The following is a 19,631-nucleotide window of genomic DNA, read 5'->3' as shown; positions in this document are numbered from 1 at the left end:
CCATTTGCAACAACATGGATGGAGCTAGAGGATATTATGCTCAGTGAAATAAGCCAGGCAGAGAAAGACAAGTACCAAATGATTTCACTCATCTGTGAAGTGTAAGAATAAAGCAAAAATGAAGGAATAAAACAGCAGCAGACTCACAGAACCCAAGAAGGGACTAGTGGTTACCAGAGGGAAGAAGGAGAAGGGGATTAAGGGGCATTATGATGAGAACACATAATGTTGGTGAGTGACAGGGAAGGCAGTATAGCACAGAGAAGGCACGTAGTGACTCTGGCATCTTACTGTGCTGATGGACAGTGACTGCACTGGGGTGTAGGGGGGACTTGATAATAAGGGTGAATGTTGTAACCACAATGTTGCTCATGTGAAACCTTCATATGATTGTATATCAATAATACCTTTAAAAATAAAAGACATAGAGGCATGATTTATTGCAAAAAGTGAACTGGGATTGATAAGCATTGTGTCAGACTCAAAAAACAGAGAAGGTTCTCTGAAAACACACAATGGATTGATAGAAGCAACATCTGTTGAATGAATAGTGTAACTAGAAAAATAAACATTTAGAGCAGGATTCTGGGCACAGTTTAACTGGGTCCCTCTTCTTAGGGTTTCATAGGCTGAAGTCAAGGTGTTGGCTGGGCTACATTCTCATCTGGAGGCCCAGTCAAGGAAAATTCACTTCCTAGGTCCCTCAGGTTGTTGTCAGAATATATTTCATTATAGCTGTGGAGTTCGTGGAAGCTTGCTTCTCCAAGGCCAGCAGAGGCGAGAGAGGCTGTGTCTCTGTGGCTGCAAGTCTCTCACCTGGTTAGGTCAGACCTACTCAGAATAATCTGATTAACTTGAAGTCAGCCAATTAGAGACCTTAATTCTATTTGCAGGCTCCCTTCACCTTTGACATACAGTGGAATATCACAGGGGCTATAATGATGATAGGACCTTTGTCCTTGGCCATAGTCTGTTGCTTAGAAGCAGGTCACAGGTGCTGCCTATACTCAAGGAGAAAGGATCACACAAAGTCGTGAACAGCATGGAGTGGGAATCATGGGGGCCAACCAAAGGCACGTCAGCTGCAGATGGTTATGTCCCCTGAAATTTCTTCAATTATCGTGAGCCTGGACTGATGGGCCCTGTATTAGTTGGTTTTTGCCCAGTAGCCAGTAACCACAGAACCCAAGGAGCATATAACAATGAACATGTATTGTTCATGTATCTAGAATCAGCTGGAGGTCAGCCAGGAAGTCCTGCTGATTTGGGATAGGCTCCTTCGCAGGTGAGGCTGGTCGTGGGTGACTTGACTGGACTGCAACTATCTCCTGCAGTTCGGCTCAGGGATGCTCACTTGGTGACTGCAGACGTGAAGGCGTAAAGGCAGGCTCAAGTGCACACGTGTTTTTCAAGCCCCTAAACAAGTCTTTGTCATGTTAACTGACATGCCACTGGCCGAAGCTAGTCCCAAGGACGAGCCTGGAGTCCGAGTGCGAGGGCCTTCCAGGTGATGTGACAAAGGGCACGGACACTGCATGGAGTAAGGAATAAGCCGACGCAGTCTGCTCTAGAACCCCAGCTCAATACCAGTGCTTCACTCCATCCCCAAAATGAAGATGTCTATTGCTTGAAACTTAGGGTTTTCCAGGTGGCTAAACTGTGACTAACTAACTTGACTTCCATGTTGTTGGCATAGAAAATAATACCAGAACAAGACATATAAATGGAATAGATGAGAAAATGCCATGCCCATAGAAAGCCAATAATAGCAACACTACTGAACCCAGAGCTTTATGCTGGGTGATGCCAGGGAAGGCGTTTTGTTCCAAAAGCAGTTGTGACAAGAAAATAAATGCAGATGGCTTAATGAAGATTACAGACGTTCTTTATTTAACGCACAGACACCGAAAAGGCCTGTTCTCCCAGGCTCGATGGCAAACAGTGAAGCTGGAGGCGCATGTCTAACTGGGGTGCTCCCATCAGCTTGTTAGCATCAGGATTTGTTTGTGACTTGAATGTCCATTAAACCAATGTAGGGAAGTCCTGACACCTAAGGGATCAAATCGCAACAATGAAAGAGTAAATCAAGATCAAAAGGTCAATGAGATACAAACATCCTCAAATTATTTTCTTCTTCTGTTACACATTTGTAGTAACTGAGGGAGACGTGGATTTGGATCCCAGCTTTGGGCCCCACAAGCTTTATAATTCAGGGCAGATGATTTCATGTCCTCTGAATCTGTTTCCTCATCAGTAAGAAGAGGTAATGTTTTAATTTCAGGTGGTCAAGGTAATAAAAGTAAAGATCTTAATTCTGTGTTTGCCACAGTGTTAGCATAGAAGTATTCAAAGTTACTATTCTTACAAAAACCAACTATACTCACCTACCACTGCATTTCTTTTTAAGAAGCTGGTCTTTTTCATCATATGATAAAGGTTTGTTGTGAAATTTGCCACGATCATCTCCATGATGGCATTTTACACAATCTTCACTTGAAAGGCCTTCCTTGAGTGTTCTTTGTCCATCTGCCCTCCATCCCATTTGGAGGAATATCCTTTGCAGATGTTATATTGAATGACAAGATCTAACAGTAAAAGTCTACTGAAAATTAGTAGTCATTATGCTCAAAAACTGGCTACAGCTCCTCCTCATGTCACTAGGAAATTTTTTACTGTCCTGGTCATGCTTTCTTCACTTGTCATCATAAATTCTACTTAATTGTCCTCAACTGACTTCAGTGAAGGAGAATTCGATAACATCTATGGAGCTCTCTATTCTTATAAAAAGGCTCTCACTATTCAAATTCACACATTCAAATGCAAAATTAATGACATTATTAGCTTTTTATTTTTCATTTTCATTAACATGACTACTGATGTTAATGAATTGCTTATTAATAAATAGATAAGTGTTTCACTTTACAATGTTTTCCATGTTTTTTCCAAAACTACTTTAAAAGCATCATTTCAAATTTTAAATTGGGGCCTCTTACCACAGCCTTTTATTATTATTAGCAAAAGTCAAAAGATGTGTTTCTTCAAGCCTTCATGGCAAAGTCGTTATCTGTATTTAATTTATTTTAGTCATTTTGAAAACATTCCTGAAAGTTATTAAACATCCACTATTTTTACAGAGAAGGAAAAAAAGTGTTCACTTTTGTCCAGTCTGTTTGGAGAGACAAAGGGCGTTAGAAGCTGGTGTGCAGCCTCTCCAAAGGATGTCCATGTTGCATAATATATATTATGTTTTACTGCGAGATGGCAATTGCTGTATAAAGGTCTGTAATCCCAAATGTACTGAGGATCTTATAGTGATTGGACCCCCTCAGTTACTACAGCCTTATGCAGGGAAATGCATCGGACCCATTGTGAGTGAGGGGAAAATGTACAAAATCAAAAAATTCAGTTAAGTTCCATTATAAACTTAAGTATCTTCCAAGTTCCATTGTAGTTCTAATACTTCAAATTGGAATACCCTCAAAGATGATGGAAAAAGAATTTGGAGACAAGTGACGTTTCAGTCAGGATGGTTATACAGGTGTTTCATAAAGAGACAAATAAAACCTGGTCAACGGGCCCGACACAGTGGGGTATCACGAGGCAGTCAAGTCTGGAGCTTGGTGCCGTGTGCAAGAAGTTAAGTGGTGCTGGCGCAGGACCAGCACTAGCTGTGCGATGATGGTGTGCTCAGAGGCACCCCGCTTACTCCAGCCCCCAAAAGAAAATGGCCAGTGTTGCTTTCTGGGCATTTTTAATCAACTTTTCAATTATTACCATGGCAATAATAATATAAAGGTAAGCCTAACAGTAATAGTATTCATGAGAGCAGATTGTCCCAGTGAAAGCTACCCAATCAAATTTTACTACTCCATAAACATTTCGTTCTTTTAATATTTGAGGAAAAAAATCAGTGACCTCTATAAAAGAATCAGGATAGTCAGGGTCCCTTTTGTGTTTGGAAAAGGTTTATGAAACATCAAATCTTTTTTGTTGGGTTAAGACTTCGGATTGTAGGGCAAGTTGCAGTTTGTGGAAGTTGCAGACATCTGCTTTATGATGTTGCTGAAAGTCTTCCCCCACCACATTAAACCCAGCTTTTGGGGTTGTACAGTGATGTGAAATTTATGGAAACATTTTTACATTTGCTCTCTTTGACCACAATAGGCATTTTACTGTAACACAGGCAATTAAACAGGAACGGTATAAAGGCGGTGACATTGATAGGATTCTCATTGGATTCTATGAATGCTGTTCCTGTTTTCATTCGCTCCTGACTGCTGTTGACAAAGGTCTAGGAATATGAGTGGATTATCCTAGGCAATGGAAAAGCTCATTGGGTTTTGTTTTATTCCCATTGTAATGTTAGTGTTAAATATCTAAAGTGAGTTACTGGCTTCTTGGGGCCCAGACCTCATGAGTTCAAAATGACCCTTCTCTGGTTGGACCAAAATCCACTCTTCGACTGTGGCACTGTCTGCAAGTATTGAGGTTATTACAGCTGTGCTCAAGGAACAGTGAGGAAAAAACAGAAAGTAGGGTGACAAAGTGCAAAAGGGCGATGGAGGAGGAAGAGTCCCTGCTGCGAAACTCTCTGTGGGTATTTCCCAGGGTCTTACACAAGTTTGAAGTGGTGGGAGCACAGAGGCCTAAGAGTCGGGGAAGTGTGGGGTGGGACATGCCGGAGTGGCACCAGACATCTCCAAACATGGCCGCGCAGGCACTCGACACCTTCTGCGGCTCTCACGTTATTTCCTTGAGGCTGGCTTCGTCCAATCTGGCAGTCCTCCTGCTGAAATGTTCACGGGGGGGAATGAAAAGAGGTAGTAGAAAAATCACAAGGTCAAAGATACATCTATCTTTTGTTGGTTTCCTTGGTTGGGTTTTCTGAAGACTGGAGTGTGCCTGAAAATACTCTGCACCCAAGGTACACATCATATGAGGAGGCGAACTTTCACAATTGACAAAATACTTGTAAGCTCTTCTCAACTGTGGGACTACCATGAACAATGCTAACGTCAGTAGTTGGAAAGAGTGTGGTAGGATTCAAAGACAGATGTCATGGAGCCGTGAATATCTTGAAATACTTTGCAAATGTTTGTGAGTTGGTATGGATATCCATTTGTGAGCTTCTTTCTGCAGAAATGTTTTATTAGATTCTCAAAGAGGTGAGAGCAAAGAAAGGTGAAGGGACTGCCCCTCTGGAGTATGGGAAGGTACAAGTTGCCCGAGATCAAAGGAACTAAGCCTTGACTTGCAAATGCACTGGAAGGAAAGGCGGGGAGGCGAGTTCAGAATCCCTCAGGAAGTGCAGGGGCCCAGCTCTCCACCGAGAACTGGTGAAGGAAACTCGCCAGAGTCAGGAAACTTCCTGACAGCCTGACACCAGGGGACTGGGGGAGAATTCTCTCAGAGTAGAGATTGATGAGAGGCGAGGGAAGAGGAGAGTCAGGCCCACTACCAAAGGGATGTTTTCAGCATCAGCCAGCTGCAAAACAAAATGCGCTTCCTTTTTCCAACGCCTGCTTCCAAGCACTGTAAATCCTCAGCCTGCTCTGCAGCCCACACCCTGCCGAGTGCAGCAGGCGGCAACCCCACTGCGCTCTGAAGCCAGCCTGGTGGCCTTTTCTCGGCTCCACGCTGGGCCGTCAGCTGCCCGTAGGCGCCACCGCCCCAGGGTTCTCTCAGGCACAGGTCTCTTGATCAGTTAACTGCGGCCACACTGATGCTGGGCATGACCCCGGTGGTCTTTCTCCTAGCACCCCCGTCAGAAGCTGGGTTGAATCGGCCAGTCTCTGCCGACCTCCCTCACTTTGGCTGGGCAATGAGGCCGCTGCCTGTGTGTCTCCTCACACTGGGCCAAGCAGACTCCCTGGGGAATGTTCTCGTGGGGCAGTGGCAGAGGCACAAGGGGGCAATGGGAACTCTCAAGGCCGCCTGATACCTGCTCTTGCAACTGGCATGTTACACTTCAGCCTCATCCTATTGGCCAAAGCAAGTGGCATGTGTTAAGCCAAAGCTATGTGCTGAGGGACTACATCCCATTTCTTTAAAGGGAGTGACTGCAGAGACACTTGGGCCTGGAGCCAGGGCAGGGTGAAGAATTAGAGGCCACGATGCAATCTCCTGCCTCTGCGTTAGCCAAGTCTCATACGTGACTTGGGTCTCTCCTCACCATCTGTGAGTCTCAGAATCGATGAGGTCCAAAAGTTCATGATCATCCAAGTGAGAGGAGAGGTGAGGCTGCAGGGTGAGGGCTCATGCTCTCTTTTCATCCCACAGCTCCTAGCCACACACTGAGCACATACACTGTGTGCAGGGTCCGGGGCAGAACCATCTTTGCTGTTCCTATTCGTACGGAACAGATTTTGCAATACAATCATTTTAAATGATTTTTCCATCTAGAGCAACAGTAGGAATATATACTAATAAATGTAGGTTGACTTCGTACCATAGGTGGGACACTGAGCACTCGAGTTTATTGGTGGTCTCCCAGAGAAGTGACAAAACACTCTACTTACAGGTCAAATAACCTAACATTATGCAACCTTGACATTACGCAAACATTGCCCTGTGCTTATGCCAGAGACTTGCACCATGTCTGGTTGGCTTTGCAGGTCTGTGTAACTCAGCGGACAGCTGGATGATTGTGCCCAACATCAAGCAGAACCACTACACGGTCCATGGTCTGCAGAGCGGCACTAAGTACATCTTCGTTGTCAAGGCCATCAACCAGGCGGGCAGCCGCAGCAGTGAGCCTGGCAAGTTGAAGACAAACAGTAAGTGCTGTCTGCTCAGCAGAAGTGTCGTCTGTCATCTGCCAGCCTTCCAGTGCCTCCATTCCCCTGCCCTTTCCTTTTCCTCTGTCCCAGGCATCACTGGCAGCCTCAAAAAGCAAGTGAAGAGCCAGTGCGGAGTATTGGGTTTTGTAGCGGAGACCTCTGCATTCCAAAACCGACTCCACCCCTTAAAGGCCTGACACACAGCTGGGGCTCGGTGAATGGCAGGTGGCATCGTTCCCTAGCAGAGGAGCACGTTAGTAACACTGTGTGCAGGAATGCTGTCTTTCACTCCAGCTGCATATCTAGGTCTGGGGCTCTCCATCAGAGGTGATTCTGCCCCTCTGAGGGACATAGAGTGGCATCAGGAGACATTTCCGGTTCTCACAGCTGGGGTGGAGGCCACTGGTTGGTGTCTAGTGGTGGGGAATAATGGGACGTGTCCCATAATACCCAGGACCGCCCCCCCATGGCAAAGAAAGATCTGCCCTATTTGTGCATCTCGTAACTCTGTGGTCTCCCTCTGTCTCTGCCCTTTTCTCTCCTTTCCTTACGTCTTTTGGTCTACAAACTGTCACAGAACACAGTATTTCTTTGCCTAAGACCTCCCAAGAGAAAGCAAGTTAGAGTGTGCCAGGATGGCACCATGCACAGGGTTGCCTGCCAGTTAACAGGAATAATTAACTACTTTTTAAGAGGAGCTCTCATTTAAACCAAGTCCTTGATTGTAAGTCAAGTAACTTTATTTTACTCCAGATGTATGTGTTGAAGATACATATTCTTAAACATTAAGCTGATCTCTCCTCTCAGTGTTTCTCTGGGTAAAAAAGGAAATATTTTGAGGGGTTAAATGGGGGGGAGGGAAATGAGTGAACACATATACTGAGGTTAATTCTGTAGAATACATCTTTGACACATCAGTATTTGTGCCTCATCACTTTTACTAAAGATGGTTTATTCACTCCATAGAGATAGATAATGTCATCTTCTATTTCTAGCATTATAGCTATTGATCAGATGTTTTCAAGAATAGACAAGGGGTTGGCAGACTTTTCTGTAATGTGCGTTGCAGTTACTCAACTCTGCCTTGTAATGCAAAAGCAGTCATAGATAACCCAAGTGAATGGGCAAGGCCATGTTTCAATAAAATTTTATTGACAAGCACAGGCAATAGGCTGGATTTGGCCTGTGGGCTGTAGTTTACCAAACTCCCGTGTGTACAAATGTTACAATGAGTTAAATTCTGCAGTGAAGTAAATGATCAATTTGTTCCTTGAACTAATTTGTCCTTCTTGAAGCAAAAGCCTTGAACTTGGGCAGAGTAGGTGATGGTTTATTTGAGAAACACATCTGAGGCACAGATGGAATTTGCTCTGTGAGGCCGCAGGGGCCCGGCCTTCCTCAGCTGGCACGCTCCTGCTCCGTGCGTGTGTAGCTGAGGAAATGAGCTTGGGCAAGCAGGGTGCATCTCACCATTGTGAGGCCCATCTTGCTGATGGCCATAACATGCTAATACTCCTCTCTGGAAGAAGGGCTAGCAGAATATGGCCTTCATTTTCAATGATGGGTGCCTTTGGGGAATTTCTTCCAAATCCACCCATCTGTGTCCAGTAATTTTTACATATATTCTACCTTCCACCTTTAAAAATTGAAACATTTTAAGCAAAATTATCTTTATATTCCTGTCTTAGTTCATACTTTATCCCTAATAGTTCTGATGTGATCATTCCTGAGGACATGATTTTTTTTCCTAAGACCAGCCAAAATTTCAACTATACACATAATCCAATAGGTCTTTTAGAGCCTCTGAGAGACTCACTCCCTGCTCGTCACTTGAGGATTTGCTCAGCTCCTCCTTTAAGTTTTTCTCTGATATGGACAGAAATCTAGCACTGGTTAGACTACAGCCCGTGGGCCAAATTTGGCTGCCTGTTTTTTTGAAAATAAACTTTTACTGGCACACAGCCATACCTAACCATTTACCTATTGTCTTTGGCTGCTTCCATGCTAAAGTAGCACAGTTAAATAGCCACAGAAGAGACCACATGGCCAGCATCGCTGAAAATATTTACTATCATGCCCCTTGCACAAAACGTGTGCTGGTCCCTCATCTAAAAGAAAGGATTTTAGAGGCGCTGGTGTGTGTTTATATCAAAGCAGCTTGTGTAACTCCTTTGGCCTACCAGCATGTGACATCACATGCTGCCCCCTGCTCAGTGCGTCAGTTTCTCAGCCAGCATTATGTATAGCCACAGTCAAGTTTACCAAACCTTTTCCTGAGATTGTGTAAGAGTGGGCCTACCAGCTGCACCAGGGGCTGCATCTGGACACTATGATGTTTGCATTAGGTTGTAAGTCATTTCCTGACTTTAAATGCCTTGTACCTGATATGGTGCTGAATGACAGGCAGCCCTCCAAGCCAGCGTTGGATTCTCAAAGAAGTAACAGCCATGACAAGATGTTCACGTGTAATTTCTGCCAAGATTTTATAATGGTTCAATTTTCAAAACACCAATGTGAATAATGAAATAGAAAGGGCTTTATTATGTACATAAATAAACGCAGGAGTAGAAGACCTAGGTATTAACAGTCACATTTTTCCATGATCTTGTGAGCTGAAAAACACAATTTTATAGTGATTTGAAGCTCATAAGCTTAATGTTTTAATTTTCAGCTATCTCAGAATAATGAGCTTTTACAATGTTCTGTACGTTACAATCTCAACTCTTGATTTGTTTGAGCACAAACACATTTTATGCTGGATTGAACATGAAATGGTTGGAAATGAAGCCTTCCTTTTCTCTTCTCTTCGGGGATGCCGTTCAGCTAGGATGTACCCGCACCGCTTGCATCGGCTGGCGTCCGTGCAGAGAGCTCTTAGCGCATGTGCTGTTTGCTCCTCACCCCTGCTGTCATTACATAGGTAGCACAGCACCTCTGCCTCCCTGTCGTGTGACCGACAGAATGGGAGCTCGTGAAGGCAGGGACATGTTCGTCTTCACTATTTGTGCTTTTTTAATGTGATTCTGAAAATATATTATTGGTCATGTTAAAATGAACAGTCCTTTATCTCGTCCTCTTTTTGTTTTATAAACTTGTTTCTAGGCCAACCATTTAAACTGGACCCTAAATCTGCACATCGGAAGTTAAAGGTGTCCCACGATAACTTGACAGTAGAACGTGATGAGTCATCGTCCAAAAAGAGTCACACTCCTGAACGCTTCACCAGCCAAGGGAGCTATGGCGTAGCTGGAAATGTGTTCATTGATAGTGGCCGGCATTACTGGGAAGTGGTCATAAGTGGAAGCACATGGTAGGCAATTACATCTTTTGTTCTCCAGTTATAAAAATGCATGTCTCATGTAGTTCATCAGAGTATCAACCCATACCAGGGTCCATCTTGAAGAATAATATGTAGAAAAGCTTTATCAGTCAGATGTTGCTACTCTAATGCTGCATAAACAAATGCCCCAAAAATAACTGGCTTACAACAATAATCATTTACTATTTATTGATCCCTAGCACCTATATCTGGGGGTTAGATGATCAAGGCTAATCTCAGCTGGGCCTTGCTTTAAACTATCAGTTGGATCTAGGTATCCATCCTCTTTGGGCATGCGGGCTACCCAGGCCATGTCCTTCTCAAGGAGCTCAAGAGTATAAGCCCAACTGTGCAAGCACATTCCAGCCTCTGCTTGCATCATATCTAGTAAGTTCCCATTGGCCAAGGCCAGTGGCCAAGGCCAAGCCCAAAGCCAGTGATACAGGGAGGTATATTCCTCCCTTGGAGGTGAGAAGAGGGAATGAATATTTGCCAAACAATCATCTAATCTACCATTTAGCCAATAAGAAAAGTCCTAAGTCTGTCCATTTTTTAATCCATGGTGAGAATTGCAGCTAAGATGATAGATTCCTGGTCCCTGGGAGAGCTAATATGCTAAGACTGCTCCTTCATACCTTAAAACACAGGTCAGCAGATGATAGCCCTTGGGCCAAACCTAACCCGCTTCCTGATTTTGTAAATAAAGTTTTATGGGAACACGGCCATGTCCATTCTTTTCCACATGGTGGAAATCTGTGGCTGATTTGACCACACAGATTTAAGTATTTAAGATAGAATCCTTACGGTCTACCAAGCCAAAAATATTCACTCTCTGGCCCTTTACAGAAAGTATTTGCCAATTCCTGTTCCCAAACACTACTCTTCATCATTTAAAAAAAGTCATTTCTGTTGCCGTGTACGTTTTGTGATTGTAGACTGGGCCAGTTAGTGCAAAGCCGAGGGCTGAAGGCTGGGGGTGAAGCAGTGACGACAGGTTGGCAATCATTTCAAAAGGTCTGTTAGAGCCAGCCCAGCGCAGTGACGTTAGCCCGCTGACTCCTCTAGGCGTAAGGGTGACGGTCAGGGTGCACTCTACACTGGAGTTAGTTAACTTTGCCAAGTTAACCTCACAAAGCTGACCTCGCTTATACCACAGCCACCAATGGTACCCCTGACTGCTGGCTATCTCACCAATACCTGTTTGCCCTTGCTCAGAAAGGGAGCCATTCTACTTTTATTTAACCAGCCCTCATCTGGCACTATGTTCCAGGCACTGTTCTAAGCATTTTACAGATGTTAACTCATGTATTCATCCTAACAGCCCCACAAAGGTAGGTGCTTGGATCCCATTTTACAGATGAATGAATGAGGTATGTGCCTAAGGTCACAAGGTGACAAAGCTCATAGGGGGCAGGGGTGGGAAGTCTGCAGCTGTGGTCCAAGCTCTTAACCATTGTCTGTGTAGGGTCAGAGAGCCTCTGCTTCCAGTTTTGTAGGCCAGATGATTTTTGTCATAACTACTTCCTTCTCCTGCTGTAGTGGGGAAGTAGCTGTAGTCCCTACACCCATGAATGGGCATGGCCGTGCACCAGTAAAGCTTCATTTATAAAAGCAAGCAGGTGACCAGCTTTGGCCTAGTGGGTTAAGGTTTGTCAATCTCTGCTTATAACCACCATTCTGTATTTTTGAAATCTTATAATTACTTTTTGGGCCTTACAGTGATATACTTCATGAGTGATAGTTTAATCATTGCTTGAAAAAAAACCCCACTCAAAAGTGTATAACCTGAAGATGATGAGTATTGTAACAGTGTTATTTTTGAGAGAAGGATGCTAATTAAAACCCTTCTTATTTATTTAAAAAACCCTTTCAGTTCAAATCTATGCAAGTAATGCATTGTGTCTAAGTGCCTTATAGTGTTGGTACAGGTCAACTGACATCTGAGAAGTAAACTCATCAGGTTGGGTGTCTCATGCCTCCCAACAGTGGTACCTGTATCAGCCAAGCAGGTAGGTTTTCTTCTACTGTGATCCTCACGATTCTCTTTGCCCAGAACCTTTCTCTGTTTGAACGTCCTGCTGGAGGATGGAGAACAAATCCTCAGCTCTGGTCCAGAGCAGCATTTACAGTTTTTCAGCTGCACTGGCACAAGAGAAAAGCCCAAAGGAAAAGACAATGAATTTTTGCAGGTGCAAAAGAGCAAACATTTCTAGTTAATTAACGTACTGTATTAACCTGGGATGGAATCCAGTGTCTAAATAATTATAACCCCATTAATAATTATTCATGATAAATGATACCTGATCATTATGATCTCATTCCCATTGATGAATGGTGTGGGAAATCCTACCAGACCACTTCAGTTTTATAAACACAGATCAGCATTACCTTGAAAACACCATCCAGATGTCAAAACCAACTCATGAGGGGGGAAAAAATTCTGCAATTAATTGCTACACTTTGGGTCTTTACAAACCTGATTGTGTCAACTTCAGAAAATTCTTATGTAGAAAGTAGTTTAACATTTCTTGGTAACTGTCAGCAAAGAAGGAGTGACCCCTCTATCAAGTGCCTGCACTGCCTTGATTTGCAGCAGCTAATGACACATATATTTTCTCATGAAATATAGCCCTGACTTGAAATTCACATGTATGTTATGATCCTCACAATAGGACATGTTAACACTGCTCTGAGAAACATCATTTCTATATGTTTTGAATTCTCTGCATCTCACCAAATAACTTAATGGAACATTACCTTCTGCCAGCACCTTTCAAGCTCAATGGAAACAATGTACATAGTTTTACAGATTAATGATACTATAATGGTATTTCCCTTTGCTTATTGGACTATCCACATAGTTATTTTTTTACTCTCTAGTGCTGATAATGCACACTTGGTTTTCTATGAAATGGTGTTAACTAAGTGTGGGTTCACATGAAGATTACAGGGCCAGAAGTCAAGGGGTGGGGTCGAGATTCTAGATTTCGCTCTCATTTTAACCTTTCTCTGTGTTTTCCCACTTGCTAAATGAAGTCAGTCATACTTGCCATAGCTACTTCAGAAGGGGTTCAGTTAAAGTTCAAACGGGAAATAAACGTCGGTGTTCTTTAGTAAAAACTCAAAGTGGCGTCCCGCAGGAGCAAGGACACGTGGAGACCCGGGGCTATTTTGGGATGCAGGTGCAGGTTCCCAATTCTCTGAAAAGTGGACCTGGTGTCTGCCAGAGCACAGAGAGCATCTTTGGGGAAATACTTAGAATTGCAAAAATGGAAACCTTCCCAAAGTGTCTCAGGTAGGTAGGGTCCAGCAGAGAAACAGAAGTCGGTCTAGGCACTCTGAGGAGGAGGGGACCCAGAGGCTTCCTGGAGCCTGAAAGGGCTGGGAGCCCAGGTCAGGGAGCCTCCGCTGCAGCCCACACAGCCACCACAGCTGTGGGTGCCCGCAGCCCAGAGGCAAGTATTCCCAGGACTTCCTCCGGGAGCTGCCGTAAACCCCATCTCTGCATCTGGAAAAGACCAGTTCCCCTGTCCGCAGAGCTTCTGGATCTTGTGCAAGGGTGTCACAATGGCAGAACCTGTCCCAGCCTCCTACTGGCAAGGGGATTCTGGAAAATGCCACCCCCAGACGCTCCCCATGGTGCAGAGCAGGATTTAGGAGACGGAAGAGAGGAGGCCAAGTTACCAGCAGGCAGGCCACCACACTGGGCTTAATGGACTAGCAATTCCACCGACTCTTTACGTTCCGTGATCTCATGTTATATTCATTTGCTTTTTTAACACACCACTCTTAAAGTGATTGTATTTTACATCCAACGTGTGATCTTATCAAAGATCAGTGAAGTTTTCCTGTCTGCATTGGGTGAGGTCCATATGTCAATATCCAGGTAGACTGGTTTCTGCTATGAATATTAAAAGTTGAACTCTGAACTATTCACTCTTTATTAAGAATGATGGGTTTTGCTTACCTTAATAACTGTGAAATATTACAAATATTCAGAGGCATACCTCAGTGGGGTGAAAAGAGAGTAAGAAGCTTACTAGAACATGGTAGAAAGAATTCTTTTTTGAGCAGTGAGAGAACATTTGGAACAACCAGTATATCCATCTCTCAAAGACAGTGGGAGTGTTTTTCAGTGTAGGAGCTCTAATCAGAAGGGCTCTTGGCAGTGGTGAATTACGCCATTTCTGTTGAGAGGCATTCGAGAACGTTGTTGAAGTTTGTGGCCTTTGAGTCACCCTAGGTTCAAATTGTGATTCTGGTACTTCCTAGTAAGGCGTTACTGGGCAAAAATAATAAAATAACCATTGCTGAATATCTCAGGCCAGGCCTTGTGCCCCAGGGTTTTACATGTATTCTTTCCTTTACTCTTCAAAAATCGCCCTCTGAGATGGAGACTGCCACTGCGCCTGTGTTATAGATGAGAAAAGTGAGGCTGAGAGATGGGAAGGATCTTGTCCCCCTCCATGAAAACCACCCTCCCTGCTTGCTTTCTACAAAATGCACTCAGGTTGTGGAAAATGACAGACATGGTGCCAGTTGAAAATTTCAAAGGTCAAAAGGAGATGTCTAGGGCTGTGCTGTCCAGTATGGTAGCTATAGGCCACATGCAGCTACTTAAACAATCTTACTTAACTAAAATTAAATAAGTTCAACTCCTTAGTCTCACCAGCCACAATTCAGGGCCAATAGCCACATGTGGCTTTTGGCTACCATATCAAACAAAGCAGGACATTTTAATCCTTGGAGAAAGTTCTGTTGGACAGCGCTGCTCGAGAGAACTCATCGTGTGTGTGTCTTCATGAGCATTAAAGAAAAAAAAAGGCAGGAAGACACAAAGTTCAAATTCTTCCAGAAACAGGAAAGTGGGTAAATAGAGTGGCCCCTTTCTGTCCACTGTATGTCTGGGCGGGAAGATGAGGAGCACGCTGGGCCAGAACAGGATCACGTGTGCCCGACCCCAGAGTACCAGGGAGCAGAGTGGGCACGCACGCGCAGCGCAGCTCAGCGTTTCTCTTGTGGCTGTTTCGTTTCTACAGGTATGCCATTGGCCTCGCTTACAAGTCTGCCCCGAAGCACGAGTGGATTGGGAAGAACTCTGCTTCTTGGGCGCTGTGCCGCTGCCACAATAACTGGGTGGTGAGACACAACAGCAAGGAGATCCCCATCGAGCCAGCCCCCCACCTCCGGCGCGTGGGCATCCTGCTGGACTATGATAACGGCTCCATCGCTTTCTACGATGCTTTGAACTCCATCCACCTCTACACCTTTGACATCACATTCTCGCAGCCTGTGTGCCCCACCTTCACTGTGTGGAACAAATGTTTGACCATTATAACTGGCCTTCCGATCCCAGACCATCTGGACTGCACAGAGCAGCTGCCCTGAGCCCCCTGGCCGCATGGAGCTGCTTTCTGGGGAATAAAAAGGGTTGTAGCCCCCAAAAGCACAGGCTTCCAGAGTGTGATTAAATCTCGCCAAAAAAGTGTCCAGAAATTGGCTAAGATAGGACTCAACAGGCGATTCCTCCCCTTTTACTGTGTTTTGTATTAAGTACAGGCTTTAATAATTTCTTCAAAAATTTTTTTTGTATTTACAGGAAAATTTATAGATTATTTATAAAAGAAACATACCCGGGATTACAACTCTTAGGAATTATTTAGGTTTGCACATTAAGAGGCCCATAACTTCACCAGCTCTTTTCAACCTTTATCTCATCACAGTCTGTGGGCTTGAGAAAACTTTTATAGTTTTATATTCACCCTCTTACACTATAATACTTCATACTGATCCTGTCTTAAGTCCTGTCACCTCGACACTGCAGGCAGAATCTACAACTATTTTTGAACCTAGTAGGGAAGTGAATGGGCTTTCTTTCTTACTCTGATTTATTTTGAAGTGTTTTAACTGTGGTGTCCAAAACTTGTATTGGATCTACTACAACAGAGAGCAAAAGAGAGAATGAAAGAATTGACTTTGGGTCATGGAATCTGCCATGGCTAACCCTTTAATTACCCTCTGATGGCTTGTGGGGTGATGTTGGAAAGCAAGGTTCTAAGCCCTTTTGAGCAGAATGCCGGGCTTTTCCCAGGATTAAGGATTCTGGGAGAACATTAAGAATGGCACTGCAATTGGAAATAGGTACTTTGAGTCCTGCTGACTATAAGGAAATTCAGGCTGAGTTCTGTTTTATGAGAGGTAGGATTCTGTTTTGTGATCTAAATCTATTTCATTCTTCCTTTTCATAGTTTCTTTCTGCCTGTGAAGTTTCATGACTACATTTAAAAGCTTTCCTGTTGCCCCCTCCCCCAAGTCACTTTTCTTTCATAGCTGGGGCTGAGGAAATAGTTTCTGTCCCAAACGGCAGCACCGTTTGTGTGATTTTGTTCTCCAGGACATCGACACATAGCCCCGACTGCCACTACCACGTCCAAATATGTCACCGAAAAACAATATTTATGCATTGGTAATGACAAGGGACGTTGCATAAGGAATTATTCACTTGTGTATGTGCCTCAAAAGTTATTCTAAAGAGCACATCTTGAAAAATGTAGAAGTCCCTCTGTATTCTAGTATAGTTTAACATAGTTATAAGACAAAAACAAAAAACAAAAAAAAACACAAAAAAACACGAAAAACACACAAAAAACGAAACATTAATCCCACCTGAGAACCTGCTAATAATTAGAACCTGCTAATCAAATGTCCGATGGGCTTCTTGGCGTGCTGATCCGACACATTGGAGCCGTCCTCGAACTCGGGTTTCCCTAGGCAGCCCTTAAACCTGCACCAGGAAACTGGCCTTGGTTCCGCCTGGACGAAGGGCATGACATCTGTAAACTATTTCATTTGCCAAAATGTTTATCTGGGCTACTGGCTGGCCATTGTGACTGAACGGGTGGCTGGACTTTAGGCATCGTTTTTAGTGATTTTAGCCAAATCAGCCAGTTGTTTCTCTGAAATCTGTCCGTAGAGCCGCCGTTCCGGATGTCATGGGCGGCTGCCCAAGCGCTTCTGTCCTCGTCTTCGGCAGATGCTCACCTTTTTCGTAACAGAGTCTATATATTTACTATATTATTTATACCTAGATGAATATTTTGATAGCTTCTTAGGACAATTTCACATCTAAAAGATGGACACCTCAATGGGAAAAAATTAATCATTCTCTGGAAATGTACTGGGATTTTTTTTTTTTACAAGTAAAAACGATGTGTGTTTGCCTTCTTTGAATAAACTGAAAGGGTTGTGTCAGTAATTTTTACATACTGTTTTTAGTAGCTGGATAATGGATATTTTAATGCACTTTGTACACTAACAGGTTTTAAATAAAGGGTCTGAAACTCAGCTTCTGAGTTTTTTAAATCATGGTCTCCAGGTACCCATAAATGTTGCAGTTTGCCTTATGATGTAAATGTAAAGCATTTAAGAGGACACTATTTCCATGAATATAATGTTTTTCAATATAAAGGAATTACTACTCAGATTTTCACTGCAAGCCATTTGGTTATGTTTTGGATATTTTTATAAGGATGAAAGGGACTATGTTACCATTTTGTTGTGGAAGTCTGTTTACTAAGTTAAAAACTGTGCATAGGAGCAGTTGCTATTTCCATGTTGTCGTATTTACAGGCAAGTATGTATATGGTGAAAGGCCACAGTGTTTGTTTTCATGACTGTAATGATTTAGAAAAGATTTCCGTGTGGATTTTTTTGAAAGTCTAAAAAATATATGCTATAAACATTTGCTGCAGTATAAGAAGTTGTTAAAAGGATTGGGCTTGCGGTATTTCGTTTCTGAGGTCTTTGATTCACAGGAAACATTTCCATGCAGGGGAGAAAGAGGGGGCAGTGGCGATTCATACCACAAACACCGACACAGCGCCAACCAAGGCCACCAGGTCCAGTGTCGTGGGTCTAGATAACGAACGGTGCTGTCGCTGTCTTGAAATTCTTAGTAATTCTTGAACAAGGGACCTGCCTTTTTTCATTTGGTACCGGGCCTCAGAAATTATGCAGCCAGTCCTCAGACTCAGAAACATGGTACCTCTCTTCCTGGTGGAGATAAATGAAGAAACCTGGGTCCAGTGTCAGAAGCGGCCGACCAGACCATTCAAGTAGGACTCTAAATGGATTAAGATGGGAGTGGGCCTGGGTGAAGATGTTCTTTCCAGCTTTGAAAGAAAATGACCTCAAAAACTGACCATGAATATTGATGGTGATTTCTGCTGGAGAAGAGGAAGAGGCCGAAGACAAACAGGCGCCTTACTATGGTACTGACAGCACTGACGCTGAGCTCGCCGAGGACCCGAGCCAGTCTCCTCCAGTGAGTGCGTGATTCGTCTTGGCCCCAGGCACGTTGCAGTGCCTGCAGAGACTCACGCCCGTGTGCTTTGGCTGTTGGGACGGCAGTCTGATCCACCCTTACAGAATGTTAAAAAGGATACAAAGACGATGATGGGGGTGAGAGGATGTTTTCAAAATGGTGCTTCTCGACAAGGGGGCGGTCTGGCCGTGTCTGGAGTTATTTTTGGCTGTCCCCGCTTGGGAGAAAGTGCTGCTGGCATCCAGTGGGCGCAGCCCAGGGAGCCTGCACCCCGTCCTGCAGTGCACAGCCCCTCACGGCGGAGAATGATCTGGCCCAAAGTATCAGTAGTGCCTCAGCTGAGAAACTCTTGTTCTTTGGTTTTTTTTAAAAAAAAAAAAGCAAGACTCTCACCAATCTTTTTCACTTATAATTGATTCAATGCCTGATATATCAAAAAGAAAAGGTGACACCGAAACTCACTATAGCAGCTCCTTCACTTAAAGACTATTTACAAAATCATTACAGAAATCTGAAAAACAAGCCAGGCCTGTGTAAATGTGAATTCACTGGTAAGTGTCATGAGATCCAGTTGTGATTTGGTTAGTTCAGAAGTGAAAAACCACTTCTCTCCATGTCACTCCTTTCACCTGAACAAATTCAGTCCCCGGTACTTGAGTCACACTGCCAAGCCCTCAACCCAGACTATTCTCACCATTGCTGTTGCTTTCTGGTTCCAAATAAAGTCATTTTTGTGGTTCCAAAGCCCTCTGTTTCTGCCTCTCTCTGTTGCCTTTTCATCATTTTGTGGTTTTGCCTTCATGATTTCTACAAATATTTATTCAACTTCTACAGGCTTTTTGTACTTCTGCAACATACAGTCCGCTTTCTTTTATGCCTGAAGCTTTCTCACATGCACTATCTCGCTTCTCTCCATTCAAAATACAGTTGCAAGACTCAGAATATTCTCTGAGTAATTTAAAAACAACAAAAGAAAACTTGTATAGGAGTGGAGCTCTGGTACAGGAATGGCTTGATTTCCAGCCTCATAGACGGGCTGGAAGAGGAGCAGACAGTGATTTGAGCAGGGAGTGCGGGTTTTCACAGCGTGGTCTCAACAGTCCCAGCAGGCAGTCTAAGTGTATCCCCAGCGCCATCCCATGACTCACAGGACTTGACATCTGCTCGGTAGAGGTGCAAGCCCTTGGGACCTAAGTCAGCGCTGTGCCAA

At 43.9% G+C, this 19,631-nt stretch overlaps 1 protein-coding gene across 6 annotated transcripts in view; it reads left to right on the top strand.

Moving 5' to 3' along the window:
• The window catches only part of MID1 (midline 1), a 332,705-nt gene extending 314,864 nt beyond the window's left edge, over window positions 1-17,841 (top strand). For all 6 annotated transcript variants that reach the window (XM_037013449.2, XM_037013448.2, XM_037013450.2 and 3 more), the window contains exons 8-10: window positions 6,615-6,776; window positions 9,882-10,089; window positions 15,138-17,841. In XM_037013449.2, coding sequence (XP_036869344.1) covers window positions 6,615-6,776; window positions 9,882-10,089; window positions 15,138-15,486 — 719 coding nt within the window. In that variant the 3' untranslated portion in view covers window positions 15,487-17,841. The remainder of the gene's footprint in view (window positions 1-6,614; window positions 6,777-9,881; window positions 10,090-15,137) is intronic.
• The last annotated feature ends 1,790 nt before the right edge of the window (window positions 17,842-19,631 follow it).

Source organism: Manis javanica, chromosome X, assembly GCF_040802235.1.
Source record: "Manis javanica isolate MJ-LG chromosome X, MJ_LKY, whole genome shotgun sequence".
Taxonomy (NCBI): Eukaryota; Metazoa; Chordata; class Mammalia; order Pholidota; family Manidae; genus Manis; species Manis javanica.
Note: the sequence above shows the minus strand (reverse complement) of the source record. Positions and strands in the feature narration are given on the sequence as shown.